This window comes from Aplysia californica, unplaced genomic scaffold, assembly GCF_000002075.1.
Source record: "Aplysia californica isolate F4 #8 unplaced genomic scaffold, AplCal3.0 scaffold01086, whole genome shotgun sequence".
NCBI lineage: Eukaryota > Metazoa > Mollusca > Gastropoda > Aplysiida > Aplysiidae > Aplysia > Aplysia californica.
This window is the reverse complement of record NW_004798356.1, coordinates 104,498-124,237: the sequence shown is the minus strand read 5'-3', so window position 1 is coordinate 124,237 and position 19,740 is coordinate 104,498. Positions and strand designations below refer to the sequence as shown.

At 39.1% G+C, this 19,740-nt stretch overlaps 1 protein-coding gene across 1 annotated transcript; it reads right to left on the bottom strand.

Annotated features, from left to right (window-relative positions):
• Nucleotides 1-2,049: 2,049 nt before the first annotated feature.
• LOC101857613 (GDP-fucose protein O-fucosyltransferase 2) lies at nt 2,050-17,309 on the bottom strand. Its single transcript, XM_005111607.3, has 10 exons — nt 17,120-17,309; nt 13,316-13,509; nt 12,569-12,822; nt 11,379-11,494; nt 9,886-10,022; nt 8,987-9,053; nt 7,093-7,218; nt 6,040-6,220; nt 3,961-4,090; nt 2,050-2,451 (listed from the first exon to the last, which is right to left on the bottom strand). Exons 2-10 carry the CDS (start codon nt 13,480-13,482, stop codon nt 2,298-2,300), a joined length of 1,332 nt encoding a protein of 443 aa, XP_005111664.1. The 5' UTR covers nt 13,483-13,509; nt 17,120-17,309; the 3' UTR covers nt 2,050-2,297.
• Between the last annotated feature and the right edge of the window lie 2,431 nt (nt 17,310-19,740).

Sequence of the window (19,740 nt, the reverse complement as noted above, 5' to 3'; positions counted from 1 at the left end):
ATAACAGTCTTTGTTATAATAGAGGGTAATATATAGAGATTTAAATGGAGAGAACCATCATTCCTGGGCAACCAAGAGGAATATAAAGTGAAGGCTGCTTTTCTTTCACACTATTTTTACAGATTGCGTAAACTTTCATTCTGTAATTTGGTAACATTTAGAAGGTATTAATAATACTAAGGCTTCCACATTTTTCTACCAAATGGGTTCAAATTACCCATGATGTCTTTAAAACCATAATGCAACATCTTGTCAACATCATATAAGCACAGTGTTTTTAGTTTTTGGGGAGTAAATTGTTTTATAACCCTTCCCCCTAAAATGTTCGCGTTTTTCCGATATAGCACACAAAATAAGCTGCTAAAACAAAACTAATTTAAATATGTAGTTTTCCTGTTGACAAAAGTTTTGAATTGTAGTACTTTATGATCTTACCAAATAGCAAAGATATTGCTTGAAAAATGAAAAAGCCTGAGGATTTTTTTTAATGCCGTAAATTTTGAGATAACCGTTACATAATGTACATCTCATTTGTCAATAAATAATGATTTCACCAGATTCAAATATCTAAACATTTCCTAAAAACATGCTGAACACAGTGATAGCACAAGAATGTGTGTACAGGGCGAATCTAAAGAGCTGGAAATGTCAGTAGCGCCTTCCCTTAAAACCACAGTCCATCAAATTCATTTCATCTAAGACCTAATTTTTCAAGCCTCAGAACAAAACATCAAAGCAGAGACAAGGGAAGATGGAAGCCTATTGTGGCAAGAAATGGGGCACCAGCAGACAAACACAGCCATGGTGACAGACAGAAGGAGACTTTGCTTAGCAGGGAATGTCTTTTAAGTGATTAGCTACCTTGGCATCACACAAAAGATATACAATCTATCACACAGCATTTAGCAAGTCATACAAATACAGAAAAACTACTACGAGTTTATCACTGACATATATAAAACATGGGCATTGCCACATGAACACACACATCCCCATCACCAGCCTACACACACACACGCATGCATATACGCACACACCCACACACACACGTACATATATACACACACACCCTCTCTCTCTCTCTCTCTCTTTCTCTCTCTCTCTCTCTCTCTCACACACACACACACACACACACACACACACACACACACACACACACACACGCACACACACACACACATACACACACACACATGTACAAAAGCATACAGACAAGACCCCAAGTGGACAGCAGACTGGTTTTTTTATAATCGAATGAGTTATGACAAAAACGCTTCAATTTAAACGGTTAATGGGCAGGCACAGAATCTGGTCAAGTCTTCAATATGTAGAGCAATGTGAATGGCTAAATGGCTTTCAAACCAAAATCGATTCTCCGCAACTCTCACACAATTTAATCTCCAGGTGTTCACCTGACAACTTTCAGTAAGTGGGCCAACAACAGTTGCAGGCTGGAAACCAACCGAGCTATAAATACATGATACTCAGCTTCAGAACTATGTGGAAGCTATTTTGCTCAAATTGAACAAATGAACATGGAAACACACAAGAAACTTTACCCCTACGACAATTTCCATCTTTAATTCCAGCCCCACCTAGAGTCCAGAAAGCCTGAATCTTATGTAAAGAGTTCAGTACCATTTCTGAAGTTAAAGGAGAGAGACACAGTAAAACAGTAGGCCTACTTAAAGAGTTAAAGTGCAGAAAAGAATAGTACTACTAAAATATTTTTATCAAATACAACCATACAAAGCAGACAAAGCAGTGTTATGAAAAATGTTTAAAATGTTTAAGAGGTAACAAGGTATAATGCTGGAGAAAAAAAACTAACAATCAGGAGGTAAATATTATCAAGTCATTTTCACTCACAAAATTAAAAACAGTCCAAAAATCACAGGAAGAACCAATAACCACTTTGGAAAGACAGGGGTGAGTGTGAGGGTGAGGAATTGTGTTGTGTGTGTGAGTGACTGAGTGTGTGTGTGCGTGTGTATGTGTGTGTGTGCATGTGTGCGTGTGTGTGTGTGGGTGTTCATATTAATGAGTGGATTTTTTTTTTTCTAGGGGGCAGGGGAATGTCCTTTGTGGCAGCTAAATACATACAAAGGATAATCTTAACTTTTTCTTTCCTAATGTGCATAAAGATATACATGAGTTCTTTACTTAGTGATGGCCAGGTGCATTTTTGGAAAGATGTTTAGTCTTTCCTTACCCGGGCAAATGTTGTCATAACAATAAGTTTTACATAAAAGCAATATTTAGAGTCAGTCAACTTAAAATGAAAAACGGGAGTCTAATTAATAAACAATTTTCCATTTTGCTGGCTGCTCACACTCCTTATCCTCTTCATTGCATAAGCGATTAAAAGTTTTTTCTGGATCAAAGCCAAGAATTTCTCTTTCATCCTGAATACGGAATGAAAACGTCGATTCCCTTGAGCCCACAAAGTACCTGTCAAGAAGAAATAAAAATCGAAATGGAAACCTGAATCAGTGCGGAAACAATAGACACTGTTGACCCAGCAAAGTAAAGGTTACCAATACATGTGATATTCCTGAATCACTGAACTGCTAATACTGTTATCCTAGAGACTTTAAGATTCAACAATCTCCGTTTCTATAAATAGCAAAGCACCAGCGTCTTTTCTGCAATTCTTGTAGGGGGATAATTTTTATGGAGTACCTAATTCTTTTTGCTGAAATTTGTATCCTTCTCAGCCCAAGTTGGCTCTGACAGGCAGGGTTAAAGCCTGTCTACTAAACGGTTTTAGTTGTGTCGATGGAGGCATAAAAACACCAACATTGAAAAGAAAAATAAGCAAAGCAATTCAAAATAACATCATGAGTTCTCAATTCCAGCCTCAGGCACCGACAACAGTTGTACCCTGATGTGGGTTATGACACAAACTTGAAAAGCTCAAACTGAGGCATAACATCAACCAGGGCTGTTTGGATTGTGCAGTTTCAAGTGAAGAAAAATATATAATAACACATTATCCCTTTCCAACACACTTTGACTGGTCCATTCGAAAATAGGGAACATATAAGCCTGCATGGGTTCATCCTGACCTTTGAAATGTTGAAAAACGATATTAGTATAAAGTTGAAGGTAATAAATGTGATAAAGTATAGAAAATTATCTTAAGCAATTGATTCATAGCTCCTACAGTTGTCACAGCAAAGAGACAATGAAGTTGCAACTGACAGTCAATTCATTTAGTGAGAGAAAGGAGTGGAGAGGGTAAATCTTAATTCCTACAATATCACTTATTTATGCAGTTTATTTTCTGATGGAAGTTCACAATTTATATCTCATCCAAAGCATTCTGCTTATATCTATGCAACTGAAAGTTTTCAAAAGGCTGAGCAGACGTATGCAAAGAAGATGACTCATAAGAAGTTTTTCTATAAATAAAAAACATGCACCTATAAAATCTTTTCTTCAATATTGCTACCAACTTCTACTATTAATTTAATGCCTCAGGGACAAAATAAAAGAGGCAGTAGTTCTAATACATTGTTTTCCCTGTCCTCTATGACTGGGGGTGAAGGAATTCTCTAGACTAAGAAATTTTCATTAGAAGATTCTCAATAAAACATCAAAGGTGCACATTCCAGGTGTAGTGTATACAAACTAGCAAGCACGTAGCAAAATCAGTGGGACACAGAAATCTTGTTGCTATATACAAATTTCAATATGTGCATGTTTTAAATACAAAGAACGTACATGCAGTAGTAAAAATTTGTGGCCTGAAACTCTGTTTCCTATGGGCCTGTTTTGTGATGTGCATGCTAGACTGTAGGCCTACTCAGTTACAAAAGAAATTCTTCTAGGTTGTATGTCCAAGAATAGCTCCCCTTAAATACCATGTCTAAACAATATACACACTCTATTATGATTAATCTGTTGATGACACAGTATAAAGAAGGAATTTACTGTATTTTATACTCATGAACCTACTTGGCATGGGCACAGATCCACTGGTCAATTATGGCCACTCCACCATCTTTGTACTTGCTCTTGACCTCAGGAGTAGGGGTAAACCTGTATACTTGGTACTCCTCGAGGTAACTTTTCAGTTCGCCAAACTCTAAAACAAAAACAAAGGCCACCCTTCAAACATTCTGTTATGTTTATAGAAAAGGAGCTATCTGCCTGAAATTTTTTTCTCACATGTAGACTCTGAATCCAAGACTGTACATGAAAAATAGTCAATTGGCTCTCAAGGTTTTATCTACATTAACAGGAAATGCTTTTTAAAAAATTTCAACATTAAAGTGCCAAAACAAAATACAAGATTAAATTCAATTATGTTTCCTTCCAAAGAGTATAGCTCTACACATGCACCTCGAAGCACTCTATAAAATACATCCCTTCTCTGGAGCATGTATTTTTTAAAAGCATTTCCTTTTCCACAAAGAGTGCTCTTCCTGATGTTGCAGCTGGTCGTCCCGTCTGTCATTGATTACGGATTGGGCTGTCTCACGCTGTCCGACACACAGATCGCAAAGCTGGATCGAGTGCAGAATGAGGCAATGAGAGCAGTGCTGGGCTGCACCAAGGACACTCCAATACTGTGGATACGCTAAATGCTAGGTTTAAGTGGCATCAGAGTACGCCATAGGATAGCTCAGGCAAAGATGTATCTCAGTGTGATGGGCAAGAAGGATCATCCACTTCACAAAGCACTTCATGACAACAAGAGAGGCAGAATCAAAAGAGCAAAATCTTGGATGATGGAAGCAGAGGATTCCCTGAGAAAAATCTGAGTACCTGAAAGCCTACCACTAGGCGAAGAATGGTAACAGGTGACAAGAGAATACAGGGACATCACCAAGGTCAAAATAAGCATGGGCAGAGACAGAAGAAATGTTGTGGCTTCCATCAACGAGAGCAATACCAGTGAGATTGTTGACACAAACTGTGAAACTCAAAAGTAGGGGATCCTATAATTTATACAGACAGTTCAGTGAAAAGAGATAGCCAGAAAAGCGGATAGGGATTTGTTGCATTCATCAATAATAAAATCACACACAGTGCATCTGGAGCCAGCAGTAGGGCTACATCAAGTATGCGAAAGGAAATTGAAGCCATCACGAAAGCACTTGATTGGATGACCCAAGATCACCCCCACACAACCAATGCTGTTCTTATCACTGATTCCATGTGTACCATCAAAAGGATCGAAAAAGGATTCCTGAGAACAGAATGGATTCAAATTCAAGCTATCGAACCAACGCCTCAACAATCTCTCAAATGGATTTTCTGCCCTGGCCATGCAGGTGTTGGGGGAAAGGAAAAACCTGACAGACTGCCTAGTGAGGCCACCTCAGTTGACAATACGGTTCAACCAGATAGAGTCGAGATCCTGAAATGTCTCTCTCGCCAGCTGATGGAGGAGGAAGAAAGGGAGGCAGAGGCCGGTACTGCCGTGGACAGGATGATGCTTTTGGGAATACAAAAAGGAAGCGGAAAATCTGGCATCCTTGCAGAAAAGAACAGAAGAACGTTCAACCAGATGTGCACTGGCACAATCAGTGGAACGACCCTCAGCAACATTTTGGAGAGAGCAACTTAGCATCAATTGACATGTCCGGAGTGCAGGTATGTTGCTTCCTGAAGCAATGAACAATGAACCTCAAAGCAGCTCATGTTAAAGAACCCTCTGCGTTTTTCTCACAGTAATGTACAGAAGCCTCAAAGTCTAATAATAAGACATCCGACTCATAGTCACAGGTTTGATTCCTGAGTGAGCTGGGTAAGATATTGTACTTTGAGATGAGACACTTTACCCTAATTTTCCATAGTCTACAAAGCTGCAAAATGGGAAAGTGAAAATCAAGACTGAAGGAAGAAAGCAAGGATAGTATTGACAGCTGTATGCACCTAACAGACTGCAACTTGACACAAATTTGAGACATGGAACAGGCTGAGCAAGCCAGTCATTGTGAAGTCATGTGAGCCTTCTATCAGAGAGCAGACACAGCTATAAATAATATGTACTACAAAAATGACTGCACAAAAGTGCCTTTTGCTCACCGTTTTGTGGCGCATCTGTGGCAATAAAGACCCTCTTAAGCTTTAGCTTCGTCATCAACTTCTTAATCTGCTTCGCTGCATGCTCCAGAGAAGGGATGTCCTTCCTGCGTGATCTCACAAAGTCTTCTCGTCTCAAGTGAACAGAGAGATAGGGCCCTCCTTTGGCATCCCCATGATTTCTCTGCCAGAAAAGGGATTGAATAATTATTAGCAATTAGCAACTCATGATCATTGTACACAAAACAAACACAACACGTTTCGTCCATATATGAATTTAATGTGCAATTAGACCAAAAAAACCTTCATTTTACAAGTGAGTCACTCACCATGGAATTCTGGCGGTCCATTTGTTAACTAGATTGGCCAAGATTCGACTAAAATACTATTGCTTATTTTTACAAATGTCTCACGATGCAATGGAATCAAGCACACATCAATTTTGGGGCATGTGGAGTTATTGGTATTACCTTAAAGCTTGTTCATTTGTCTTGCATTTGACGTAAAAAATACCCATCAATCTTGAATAGAAGTCAAGATATTTGCAATTGATGAAGGTGGGGGTCACCTAGTGGCAGAGATAAAACTAGCAAAAAAAGGGCCGCCAAAGTTTGTTGACTTCCCAGACTTAAGTGTCCTTGGAAACCTCAAATTTACATTTTTTGAGCCTTTAATCAATGTTTTATAGACAGTAAAATCCACACAGAAATATGTTCTTAAATGGACATAAAAATAATTGAGCCAAAAAAAAAATTATCACAAAGGCCAGAAAATTTTTGGTTTCCTTCATTGCATTATTTTGATGAGCGCCTCATTTCATCACGCCATCTAACAAATTTGTTATACTCTGAAGTCAAGCGAATCAAATCAGAACAATAACCCTTACAGAGTCCTAGTATTCTTGGAAAGAGAAAAAGAGACAGTCAAAGGGAACAGAAAGGTAATAAAGAAGTGAGATTTACGAGTGCCATTTTCCAAAACACTCAAAGTCAAAACTGTGAAGAGTTCCTTTGGAGATTGAATAAACAAGACATTTGACAGAATGCTCCAACTCACTTTCATCTGTGTCCAGTCATCATCAAGCACCGTCTCGTCTTTCTCATCAGTGGAGTCCAAAAATTCTCTGCGGAAATCATCTGCAATGTCACGCAACTGTTGAGCAAACCTCATACTGCGCCGTGCCTGTGGATGACAACAGATACGAAGTTCTTAGGGCTCTTACTCCAGGGGGCTATGCATACAAATGAGTTATTATTTGCCAAGGTTTTATCAGCATTATCACATCTTGATCACTCGATTAATCACAAAACAGACGGAATGAAACTTTCCATCTAAATCCTCCCCTTTTCCACCTCCCTTGCATTACTACTTCTCTACTCAGTTTTCGAAAGAAGAAAGAAAAGTAAAATTTAGAAAAAGGAAAACCAAGCAAAAGGTTAGTGAACACGACATCTTCAGTTGTTTCATCAGTTGTCAGTATTTCTAGACAAAGAGTTGGGAGACATATCTGATCATATCTGCAACACTCATTTCACAGATACAGAGCCACCAGTTCTGACCAAGGTGGACTTTCTCTAAAACTTGCAGAGTAGCCAAACTCTGTTCATGACCTATAAAATCGAGCAAATATGTTTTGTCATGTAAAACATTTGCAAGATGTGGTAAATTTTCATTACCACAAGGGGAAAATGGATCAGAAAGTGGGTGGGTAATGTCACAGGAATGATGATCATGTAGCCAATGAGCCAGCAGTCATAAATTCAAACAATCTCATTATCTCTGTGTTATACATTCCAGTCCCTTCCTTTCATTGAAATTACTAATTCTTCTGTTGTGACAGAGCGGTGCCTCAGATGTCACTTCAGTCAACAAAAAAGCGAGGATGTTTACAAATGGGAGACAGTTCTTTTGGACACCATATTATACATATGAGTCGTAAACAAAGCCATGGGGGCTCTCGTGGCCTAGAGGTTAAGGTGTTGGCCTCTCATTCAAAGGTCCCGAGTTCGAATCCAGGTAGTGACCGAAAAATTGTCTTCTCTAAAATTGTCTCCTTTCACCTCCTTTCCTGCTCTCTAGCAATGTTTTATCATCTGCTTTTGACGCCTCTTTCTGCCCCTACCCCCTCACCTCCTTTGCCCCCTCCTCTGGGCTCCTGACTCTTTCTGCAGCCTTTCTACTGCTACTCCTTGGCTCTTTCTTACTGCTGTCTTTCTGCCACACCCCTGATCTTCTGGGAGGAAAGATCTACACCTAGCCTTCTCGGACAAGGGCGAAAAATCTCAGAGGTCCCGTGTGCAAGTTGCGCACGTTAAAGATCTCTTGGTGGTCTAAAATCGATAAGAGTAGGCTTCGGCCGCCACCCGAAAAAAATTCAAAATTTCCTACCAACTGAAAATATTGGGTGTGTCCCGCACGTTCATAAGACCTCATGCAGTGGCGAGCGCCGTTAAACATTTGCCAAAAAAAATAAAAAGCCATTCAACATAGGCCTACTTATTTCTTTTCACTCACATGGAAATATTCATATCAAAGGCCAACTGTTCAAATCTACCAAGCCCAAGATTATGAAAAAAAAAATGTTTATAGCAATCCTAATCAGTGGTATTGTTTGCCTGCTCTCGAGAAATATTTGGTCAAAATTGAAATCGTAAGTGATGGAAAAATCCAGAAGAGACGCGTAAAGTAGACATAATTTTATAAAAGAAAGAAAGTCTTTTCTCTCTACTGAAAAATTTAGCTTTCTGGGCTTAGAACATTTGAATAGCTTGTCAATGACATGATATTAAGTCCACCTTGATCACTGGGTGCAAGAATTCGACAAACATCATATTGCAAAATGGTGTTTGTCAGAGTTATAAACCCAGCCAATGATTTGTTTTTATCATTCTAACCTTCTCAGCGTTGAACGCCTGACAAGACAAAAGTATGAAAAACACTTATCACCCACTTGCCAGAATACCGAGTCCCCATAGCGATCATGAAGCACGATTTCTGCTCTGTCCAGCATTATAGACCTGTCAAAGAAAAGGGGAGAGCACTTTAAGCATACATGTTTTCCACTTACCATGAACTCAATATAAACATTAGGTGCAAACACAAGAAAAAGTAAAAGATACACTACGTTTTTCCCTAAACAGCAGTGAATTTTGCTTGAGACAATGTCAAGTGGATATAGAAAGAGCAATTTAACCATAAGCTTGTGACGGAAGTTTTCTTCACTGTGGGCTTTCCTGGCGGATGGTCAATAAACTCAGGCTCAAAAGTAACGCAAAGCAATGTCAGTGATACTATGTTAAGGTGGGTGCTCACCAGGTTGTACCCCTGACCTAGACAAGAAAACCCTATCTCAAAAACTGTGCAGTACAGAAGTGACCAGTTATAGCATGTCGCAAACAAGCAGTTCATAGCAGTTAGAAATTTCCTTATTGTCGCATGTACAACAGCATACGGATTACACAAAATCACATCATTTATACAGTAATAGAAAAAACATATTAACAAATACATACAAATTCACAATTGCTGGCCAAAACAGTGCAGCAAACTATTTGTGCAAAAGGTAACATGTCTTTTCAAGAACATGCACAACTAACCTTACATCTAATGGTTTCTATGACCTAATATTGCTTAATATATTCACATCAACTGAGTATACTGACCACTTTTATTTCCTAAAGTAAGAGTACCCCTTCCCAATATATAACAAATTAATAAGTAAGCAAAAGTTTCGCCAACTGACCGTTGCTCCTGCCAAAAGAAAAAGTTCTGAATGTTCTGTACTCCGAACTTCCCATGATTTTCAACATGTCAAAAAACATTGTTACAAAACTAACAAATGTATCTTGCCTGGCCGTGCGGTTCTGGGTTAGGAAAGGCTTGAGGAAACTAGCATGGCCCATCACGGACAAACACTCCAACTTCTTTGTCCAAACCTCTTCCTCATAGCCGAAAAACCAGCCATGCCACCTGTCCTGCTCAGAGTCCTGTGCCACATGAGAAATTAGAAAGACAAACTGACAATTTAAGAAAAAAACAAAACAGAGAGAGGCACAGTAGAATGGCAAGGACAAGTCTTAAGGCCCGGTTACTCGTAACGATAAATTGTACAAAAACTGGACGATCTAGCGATCATACGAAAAATCGTTAGGTGTAACCACAAAATTGTACAAAATTTGGACGCTTGAACGATGGTTTGGAGACTCGGTCGAGAAATCAAGCGCTGCTTGATATTTTACGAGCGATCATGTTCAGTTTTGAGGGAGACGCGCTGTGACGTAGATTCACTTTGAAATTTGCTGCTGCGCAGAATGAAACTCAGGACTCAAAATTTTTTTTACAATTACCTAACGTAAAAACTGATTTCATATTCGGAACCAGCGTCTCAAAATAAGTAAAGTTGCTTGCAGTGAACCTGATTTGGTGTGTTATTATGTATATTTTAGCAACTTTTATTATTTAGTTGATCGTCAATTGTGAAGCTGTGCATCAAGGTCACTCGGTGCGTTGCACATCTTCAGTCAAGTCAAAGCTTCCAGTTCTACACACAACACGGTAGGCCTACAGTATGGCCACCCTTTTCTAAAGACACTGTTCTGCTATATCAAAATGTACAGGGGAAAAGGGGGGGGGGGGCTTCTGTGATCTAGAGGTAGTGTCGCCTTTCGTTCATTAGGTCCAGAGCTCGAAACCTTCACATAGAGAGCAGGCAAATCGCTGTCGTCGCAAAGAGACAGGGTGGCTTTATGACGAGGAATCTTCTCAATCGATCGAAAACTGAACGATAGATTGGAGCGTATAAACAGACAATACGGTTCGATAAAACGGACAGTTCTCTCATACGACGAATCCGATACAGTTTATCGTTGCGTGTGACCGGGGCTTTAGTCTTAGTGAGAGTTTACAGCACTTGCAAGACAAATAGCTTATTATCCGGGTGTTACTAGAGAATGACATACAAAGAAAAGAAGAAGAGAAATAAACAGATAGATGTTGAACAGGAATGAAGGAGCAAACCACACCAGAGTACCCGCTAACCACCCACAGTAATTCTGCTCCAGAAAAAAAGACCCAGGAGGAGCAAAGAATAAGCATGACCTACTCTAAACCGCTCCCTGACAAATCCATACAATATAAAAGCTATCATGTAGAATTCTTAACACAAAAGACTTTTAAATACTGAGACCACCTTGGCAATTGACTGGTTTCTAAAGAAAAAGATGAACAGAAGAAAGAAAACACATAACTCGGAACAAAAGAAAGCAGAAAAACAACAAAAGTTTAGAAATCAGGTATCTTGTTCAGAATGCGAAGAAAACAATTCTGTAGCTGAAAACACTTACAAAGTAATATGGGTTAAAAATGCAAGGCCTTTTATCCATCTTCTCTTCCCACTTGTCCCAGCCTTCTTTGTAGTTCTGGAGATAGTAGACTTCGTTAATCTCTTTGCTGGGAGAAACTGGAAAAAAATAAAAATTTCAAAAGCAATCAGTTCATAGAGCATCTCACGTCATTAATTACAATAAAGAATATAAAACTAAGTCACAGTGGCACGTTCAATGTGTATGAAAATGATAAAGAAAGCAACAGTTCAAATAGGGATACAAAGACATTAAGAGGCCATGAATGAAAAAATATTAAATACCACAATAGTTTCAGTTGACAAAATGATTCACTTTGCTCTCCAGCTTTTTTGCTTTGATGACATAGTTACTTCAGACAACAAGAGTAAAAAAAACAGGCAAATAATAAATAAGTTGGTTTCAAACACGGTGTTCTGAAAAACTATTTTTTTCATCAGTGTTTACTAGTACCAGATTTGTCAAATAATACGTCAGCCTGTGCAATTCTTTTTAACACTTTATTACAAAAGAATTTTCAGGTGATAAGTTTCAATTGATCAGTATCGTCATCCTTTCCCACTGAAATCTAAATTCAAGAAGATGCAGGACATAATGAGCTGTAACAAAAACTGGATTATAGGCTGGCAACAGAATACAGTGATTTCAATCAAACAGTAAGAAAACCCTTTGCATTACATAAACTATCAAATATATTTCTAAATAACCTGAAGAAAACAGAAAATACAACCAGAAATTTTTTATAAATTGCACCGCCAAACTTCATGCTTATTTGTACAATACTGTATAACTTTTACCAGCTGAGAGAGAGTCTCATTTTTATAAACCAAGACATTAACATTTAGTAAAACTTAGAAAAACAAAGAGTAAAAAGCGTTTCTGAAAAAAAACTGTTGCCATTTTATTCCCCTCTCCACTGCTCACAAATTACTATAAACATGTACAGTCCTTGTTCAGTGATACATTTTTTGTGTATTATGCTATACCACACTCTTCATTACATTCAATGAGATGTGCATGGCAGGAAACAATCAAAGGAGTTGAGTCCACTTTCAAGTAAACTTGCATTTATTTTGAAGTACTAGCTCAAAATAAAACATAGGTCTTGACTCCACTATATATTTTACTTTTCCCATGTCTATAAAAATATAACATCACTTTAAGACACCTACTCTTTAAGAAATCTGCAAATTCCATGACAGGAACAAATCTTCTCAGACTCTCTAAATCAAAGAAAGTTGACCAGGGGATGCGAATTTGTTGCCCGACATCTTTGGATTTCCAGTGGTACATCCTGCCCCACGGAGGTAAAACCAATATCCAGGGAGAGTCCTCATTGAGATTGCGTACCAGCACGGCTATTCTCATATAAACATCTCGACGAAGATTGAATCCTTCCCCTGGGTTCACATCATACAGCAGGTACCTATAAATTAAAATCAATCACAAATTAATGAAAAAAACTCAAGCTTCGTTATCCAAGACTTCAAAAAAGTACTGAAATTGCATACCTAGAGTAAAGATAAAGTAAAAAGATGATTTAATGCCAGAAAATAAAAATGTAACAGTAAAGATGAGTCAACACATAAGCTGCAAGAAAACACTTCACTGAAAATGCTGCAGTTCTAGCTGTAGTCAATACAGTAGCCTATTGCCTGAACTTATCCTTTCTTCCCAACACATTACTGTACTGTAGGGGAAGGCAGACATCTTTAAAATTGTTCTTTTTTTTTGCCATTGAGGGGATAACTTTTGCTTAGGCAAGCAACTTTCCTTAGTTTTGGGGGTTTTTTTGTGTTTTGCTTTTTATATCATGTACTGAATAGTAAAACTAGTCATAAAAAATCTTTGCTCTGCATGTTCTCTCTATTATGACTATTTCATCTCTCCTTAGCTTTCTGCTCATGTAATCCTCTCACCTTGGAGCCTTTGCTTCATCCACTACCAGCTTGAACTTGGAACTATCAGGCTCAAAATTATCATCATATAGAACGTCTTCTGCATGAGCTGCAAGGGCCCAAAGAAGAAGAACAGGGAACAACAGCTGAGGTCGGCAGCCTCGTACACTCACTTTAACACTTCCCATTGCTCGATGACAGATGACGTTGCAATTCTGTAAGTGGTACAAAAAATGCTTTGAGTAATCGTTTCTCAACCTTAATGGTCATGAGGTACTTCAAACATCTGCAAAGATCATAAAGCATATAAGCACTTTTTAAAACAAATATAAGAACCAAAGAATAAGCACGCATCCAGTTCGCAATGGAAGCGACTTGTAGGTGCAGTAGTGTCAGTCTAACAGCAAACGCCTTGGAAGCAAGCCTTCATTACTCTTAGGCAGAGCAACCAGCGTGGAAAAGCCAGAAGAAAACATATCCAAACAGCTGTTAACTGGCACGATCAGCAGGCAGACCTTTTCATGGATCCTGGAGAGGAGGGAGGAGCAGCTATCGCATTGTGCAAGGATGCCTACTCTCCAACCAAGTAAGTAACAGTTTGCTACTGAGGGAATTTTCAAAGGGAAGAAGGGGGATTCTGCATCCCTCCCACCTCTCACACACACACACACACACTCACACACACACACAAACATACACACACACACATACACATAAACACATGCATGAGTCCTGATCACAGGCAGGTGATGGTATTGTTACAGAAAGTGATTTCTTGAGCATCATCAGTAGCAGGTTTGACTAGATCTTGTCATTTCAAGTGATCGATGCTCGACCGCACGGCAGTTATATCACACACAACGGACAAGACTTTATCCTCAGCCAGGAGACCCTTGGCCAGAGGGTGTAAACTGAGCTCATGTACTCAACATAGTATATTTTTGGCCCAAACAGCTGTTGTGTTGAGATAAACTAGAGAGGGGGATGCATGCACACTGAAATTATACGCTGGCCAGTCTTGGTGTTCACATTGATTTTGAATCTCCCCCAAAAAATTTTGTCAGACTATTTTTATTGCAACGATGGTTCCAGTTAGAAAAAAAGGTTGTTGTTAAAGGAGGTTATTTACATAGAAAAATTCCATTACACAAGCTAAGGTTGCTGTCAGGCAGAAGTTCCTCTTGTCTGGGTTGTTGTTTAGTGGACATCACTGTGTACAAGTACCAGTTAGAAGTAGATTATATCCTCGTCAAAGCAGTGAACAAATCAGTTTGCGAATCTGTCTTTCCTCAGAGCACTATGCCGAAACGATATTTTATTCAGTCTTGCTTGTTTTGACCATTTGTACCCCTGGTTTGTATCACCTATCAGTTTCAGCTCCAGTCTGTATGAGTCATCATTGTGGGGCCCACAAGATACTGGTCGTAAAACATTTACAAAAATTATGAGAACATACTTTAGAGTAGGCCTATCTGAACAGGAGACGAGCGTAAAAGAGATAATACTGCAACATGCAACTTAAGTTTTAGTATTTTAAAATTTAATAATAATTAAAAAATCATTAATAAAGATCACTTCTATAGCGTCCACTCCCTGGTGGCTCAAGGCGCTTCACAATAAAAAGATTTACCGTTTCATACATGGTAGGCCTATATGATGACACGATACTGAACTGGTCCAATCAATTTCAACGTACCACAGTTTTTTCAATTAAATAGGCCACACATAAAATAAACTATGACTATGAACAAAATACAAAAAGACAATCACTGAACACACTTGCTGTTGGAAGAGAATCTTAAATTATTAAATCATTTAATGCAGTTGTTATACAGCGCGAGGGAATTCCACACTGAGGGAGCAGCTGTGACTCAGCTGTCGAAAAAGATGTTCCCCCTATTTTTTTTGTTTTACAAGGCACACGAACATTGTGTTGCTTTTTATTATTTAGTAGATTGTAAGTTTCAAGATGATACTATTGATACACTGACTAATGACTCATGTGCTTAGTACTTAGAAACAGAAAGAGATCTATGATGTTATATATTGTCAATATTGTAGCGCCAGATCGTTTAAAATTAAAAACTATGAATCTCTATGCCTAATCATGCCATAGTCATAGCATATATTGCAACGTTGTAGAGATATCTCTAGATCTAGATCTAGATCTAATTCTAGATCTAGATAGATCTAGATGTAGTAGGCCTAAAATGCTTTAGTTTTTAAACTGGAAGCCATTGTAGATTCTAGTGCTGACTGAATACAGTGAATGCTGTAGCCTACATCTAGATCTAGATCTTATTTTAAAAGCTATGGCAATAGTGTTGAGAGGCCTTCGATACCGTCCCACACGAACGTTTGTTGACAAAACTGAAAGGCTATGGAATTGAGGGGCAGATTCACGCTTGGATAAGGGACTTCTTGACTGATAGGCAACAGTGTGAGGTTGTAAATGGAGAAGACGAGTCATCCTGGGAGCATATGTGTGCAGTCAGGAATCCTTCAGGGAAGTGTGCTAGGTCCGTTTCTCTTTGTATGCTTCGTCAATGACCTCCCTGAAAATATCCTCTCTGCTACTTTTCTGTTCACGGATGATACAAAGATTTTTGCTGAAGTACCCGACTATTCGGACAACCTCCAGGATGACTTGAACAGACTCCAGCTCTGGTCTGATGCGCGGCAATTGAGGTTTACTGCAGAAAAGTGCAAGGTTTATGCACATTGGGAAAAACAGAAACCCATGTGAGTACAAGATGACATCCAAAGGTGAACGCATCACTCTAGAATCTGTGAGACTAGAAAAAGACAAAGGTGTGAATATTGATTGATAGTGAACTAAAATTCAGCAAACATGTCAGTATCCAAGTCAACAAAGCTAACAATCTTCTAGCACTGATCCGGAGAGGTTTCACAATGCTGGACAAAGTGTCCCTTTCTACTCTGTACAGATATCAATCATTCGTCCTCATCTAGAGTATGGAAATGTGGTCTGGCACCCCAGACTTAAAGGTGATGAAGAACAACTTGAAAAAGTAAAGTGCAAAGTCGGGCCACCAAACTAATTCCTGAACTACAGCACCTTGCTTTCTGCGATCGTCTCAGAAAATTGGATCTGCCATCGCTGTATACTATCGGAGAGCTGGAGGTGTCTTGATTGAATGCTAAGTATTTAACAGGAATTTACAACGTAACGGGAGACATTTTTATACATTTTACCGCGGGATCTACACTCTAACACTAGGGGACACAGAGCCTAAAATGGAAAAAAAAACATGTGAAAACAGCAGTCCGCCAAAACCTCTTCAGTGTACGCACAGTTAATGCTTGGAATTCCCTACCGGAAAATGTGGTGTCTGCACCATCCTTGAATGCTTTCAAGAATAGGATTGACATGGTCTGGAAGGCACATAAATTCTCCATGAACCTAGACTGGTTTCAAACTGCCAGATCCATGAGCACCAACCTACAGAACAGAGTGCGAAAACAACGAGCAGGAAGGAACGAGCAGGAAGGAACAAGCAATGAAAGCAACGAACGGCTTATTATTTATAAATAGGCGACTAGCCTGACCACAGCCGTACTTCAAAACTAAACTAAAACTGCTGGGAGGACTTCCGTAACGAGCGACCACTATGAGACAGAGCAGGATTGAGGGCTAGGGGTAGGGCTAGGGGTAGGGGTAGGGGTAGGGGTGGGGGTAACCAGCTAAAACTAAACAGCAGGAATCTTTGAACAACTCTCGCAGTTTTCTGAAGTCTTTTAAGTTTTAGCAGTTTATAAATTCACTAATTCTGTTGTTGTTGCAATGCATAATATAACACTTACTTTACAAATGGAACCCAAGCCAACGAGAAAGTCTTGCAACTAAAAAACAAAAGGCCAGGCCCTCTCGGTTGATAAGGGCACAGTAAGCGCAAGGTACAACAAAACAACACGGCACCGTAGGCCTACGATGACCACTGACTGACCACTAAGCCGTCTAAGCCTTGCCTAGCAGAGATATCTACGTCACAAGTTCCAGACACCGGTCCTCCCTAATATTTGACTGCGAAAACTACCAGTGTGCATACTGCCAATAATTAATGGTATAATCTTTGTAACGTGTATTATAGGCAAAGACATAATATTGTGGACCCACTGTTATACATGTGTATTTGGTTTCAAGTTTCAAATGCTTTTCTGTCTGGAGAAGAAAGAAGAGGAAAGTCAAAAGAACAGCTTATAACCAGTGGCGGGGCTATCTCTGCTAACCGCGTTATTTAAGATGACATTTTCTACATCGGATCAATGATCAGCTCTCTCTCTCCCTCTCTCTCTCTCTCTCTCTCTCTCTCTCTCTCTCTCTCTCTCTCTCTCTCTCTCTCTCTCTCTCTCTCTCTCTCTCTCTCCCTCTCTCTCTCTCTCTCTCTCTCTCTCTCTCTCTCTTGGGATGGTACAGTTCACTAGCCCATGTTTTAAGAAAAGCCACATGCATTGACCAACTTCCGCCAACTTATAATTTATAATTATTCGATGCCACTATTGACTGTAATAAGTTTACGTGTACAACGGATCCATAGCGGATCAGGAATTAGCTAAACTGGTCCGAAAGGGACCCACTCGTAATCGTATAGCCTACAACAGAAATACCAAACAGCATCTCTAAAATTGAGAAGGTGTCTCGTTTTGTTATTTGAAGTGGTTGTATTTGTACCTTTCGGTTAAAAAAGGCGTGGTTTTGCCTACAGAGGATCGCCCGTTTTGTTGTGAAGGGCACCTCTTTGTGCATTGTTGCAAGTCTGTTTCTTTGTCCGAGTGTCTTTTCGGCAAATCATCTAAACTAACCAGTTCTTTCCGAGAATTCTTCTTCAATCGTTACTGCATGTAAGTCCAGTGTTGTACTACGACAAAAAAGCTGGCCAGCAGTTCTGACGGTGAGTTGTGGACCATTAAAATCAGAGGATATTGACTGAATGATTGTGTTGTACTGGTGCGGTACCCATGTCCTATAGTCATTGTCCACAACTCGCCGACAAAACATTTTAGCTTAGCTTACTGTTTTCTCCAAGTGGTGCATTTGTACTCCGTCTTAGGATAATAGGAAGGGACTGCAAAATGTTTCTGTTTAAAAGCAATGTCATACAAGTCTATTGGTGGGTATATCTGTTTGTTTTCCAAAATTTTCTTAAATAATCTATTACATGTATCATCAGACCTTGTCTTTGGCGCATTATAATAACATACCACTAAAGAAAAGTTAAGGGCCACTACGATTTCCCAGCATTATTAGTAATGTAGTATCTGGTGGTCCTATTATTATTGTTTTGTTTAACGAGTTTAGCGGATTGAAACTAAGGGATCTCTGATCACTCCTTTATAAAATTCAATGTCTTAGGGTTTATTTTTAATTTTGAGTTACACGACAGCGCTAAAGTAGGGTAACTTTTTAAAAACATGACCTTTTTTAAAGCATCATTTGCACCCCCTTGAGTGATTAAACAGTAATAAAGATTAAATAATGAGGACCACCGTGACTTGTCATGACTAATAACTGAATTCTTCTGGTTTGGGGAAAGGGAGAGGGGGAGAGAATATTTATATTGCTGATTTTTCATGTGGTCTTTAACAATGTCCCCAACACGCCACTTGTGTAACATCGACCTAGTGAGGCCATTGGTCTTGATCCACGAGAGAATTTCGATCAGGAAAGTGCCAAGATATCTTCCAATGAGTCTCCCTATCATTACTAGGTTGAGAGATCGAGTGAAATGACCGGAAGTGTGGAAGAGCGGATGTGGTCCGACAGGCCAATAAGTACAAGAAGGTAGATCTAACACAGGATCTTTACATCGTCCTGGCGACAGTGCGAGCCAAACGTTCAAACGTTATACATTTTAGACAACAGCCGGTGACCAGTAGCAACGTCAAAGTTAATGCTCAAACCTCAAAACAACAAGATAAAGGAAAATTAAATAGATTGATAAGGAAAGATTGTAAAATTTCAACATCTACATTCCCCAACTTGGATGAATTGTACTTAACAGCTTGCACTAAAAAAAAAATTAATTCCATCTTTTTAGACAACAAACATCCCTTGTGTCCTCAAATAAAAAAAATCAGTCAGACGAAAAAGTCCTATAAGCTGCTGATCTGTAACAGAGAAAGATACAGAAGGTCATTTTTACCATCATCCATCAAAATTCTTCCATCTTAATCGTCTTGTTATAAGTATTCATATTATGACCTTAGATCATGAATCAGAGTAACATTGAGCATGTATCTAGTTTAAGATTATTATTGTTATTTTTCTGTTCTTTTATATTATGCATGTGACTTTAAGCCTGCGTGTGTGTGCATGTTTGAGTGTTTGTTTGTGTGTGTGTGTGTTTGTGTGTGTGTGTGTGTGTGTGTGTGTGAGAGAGAGAGAGAGAGAGAGTCTGTGTGTGTATGTGTGTGTGTTTCCAAAA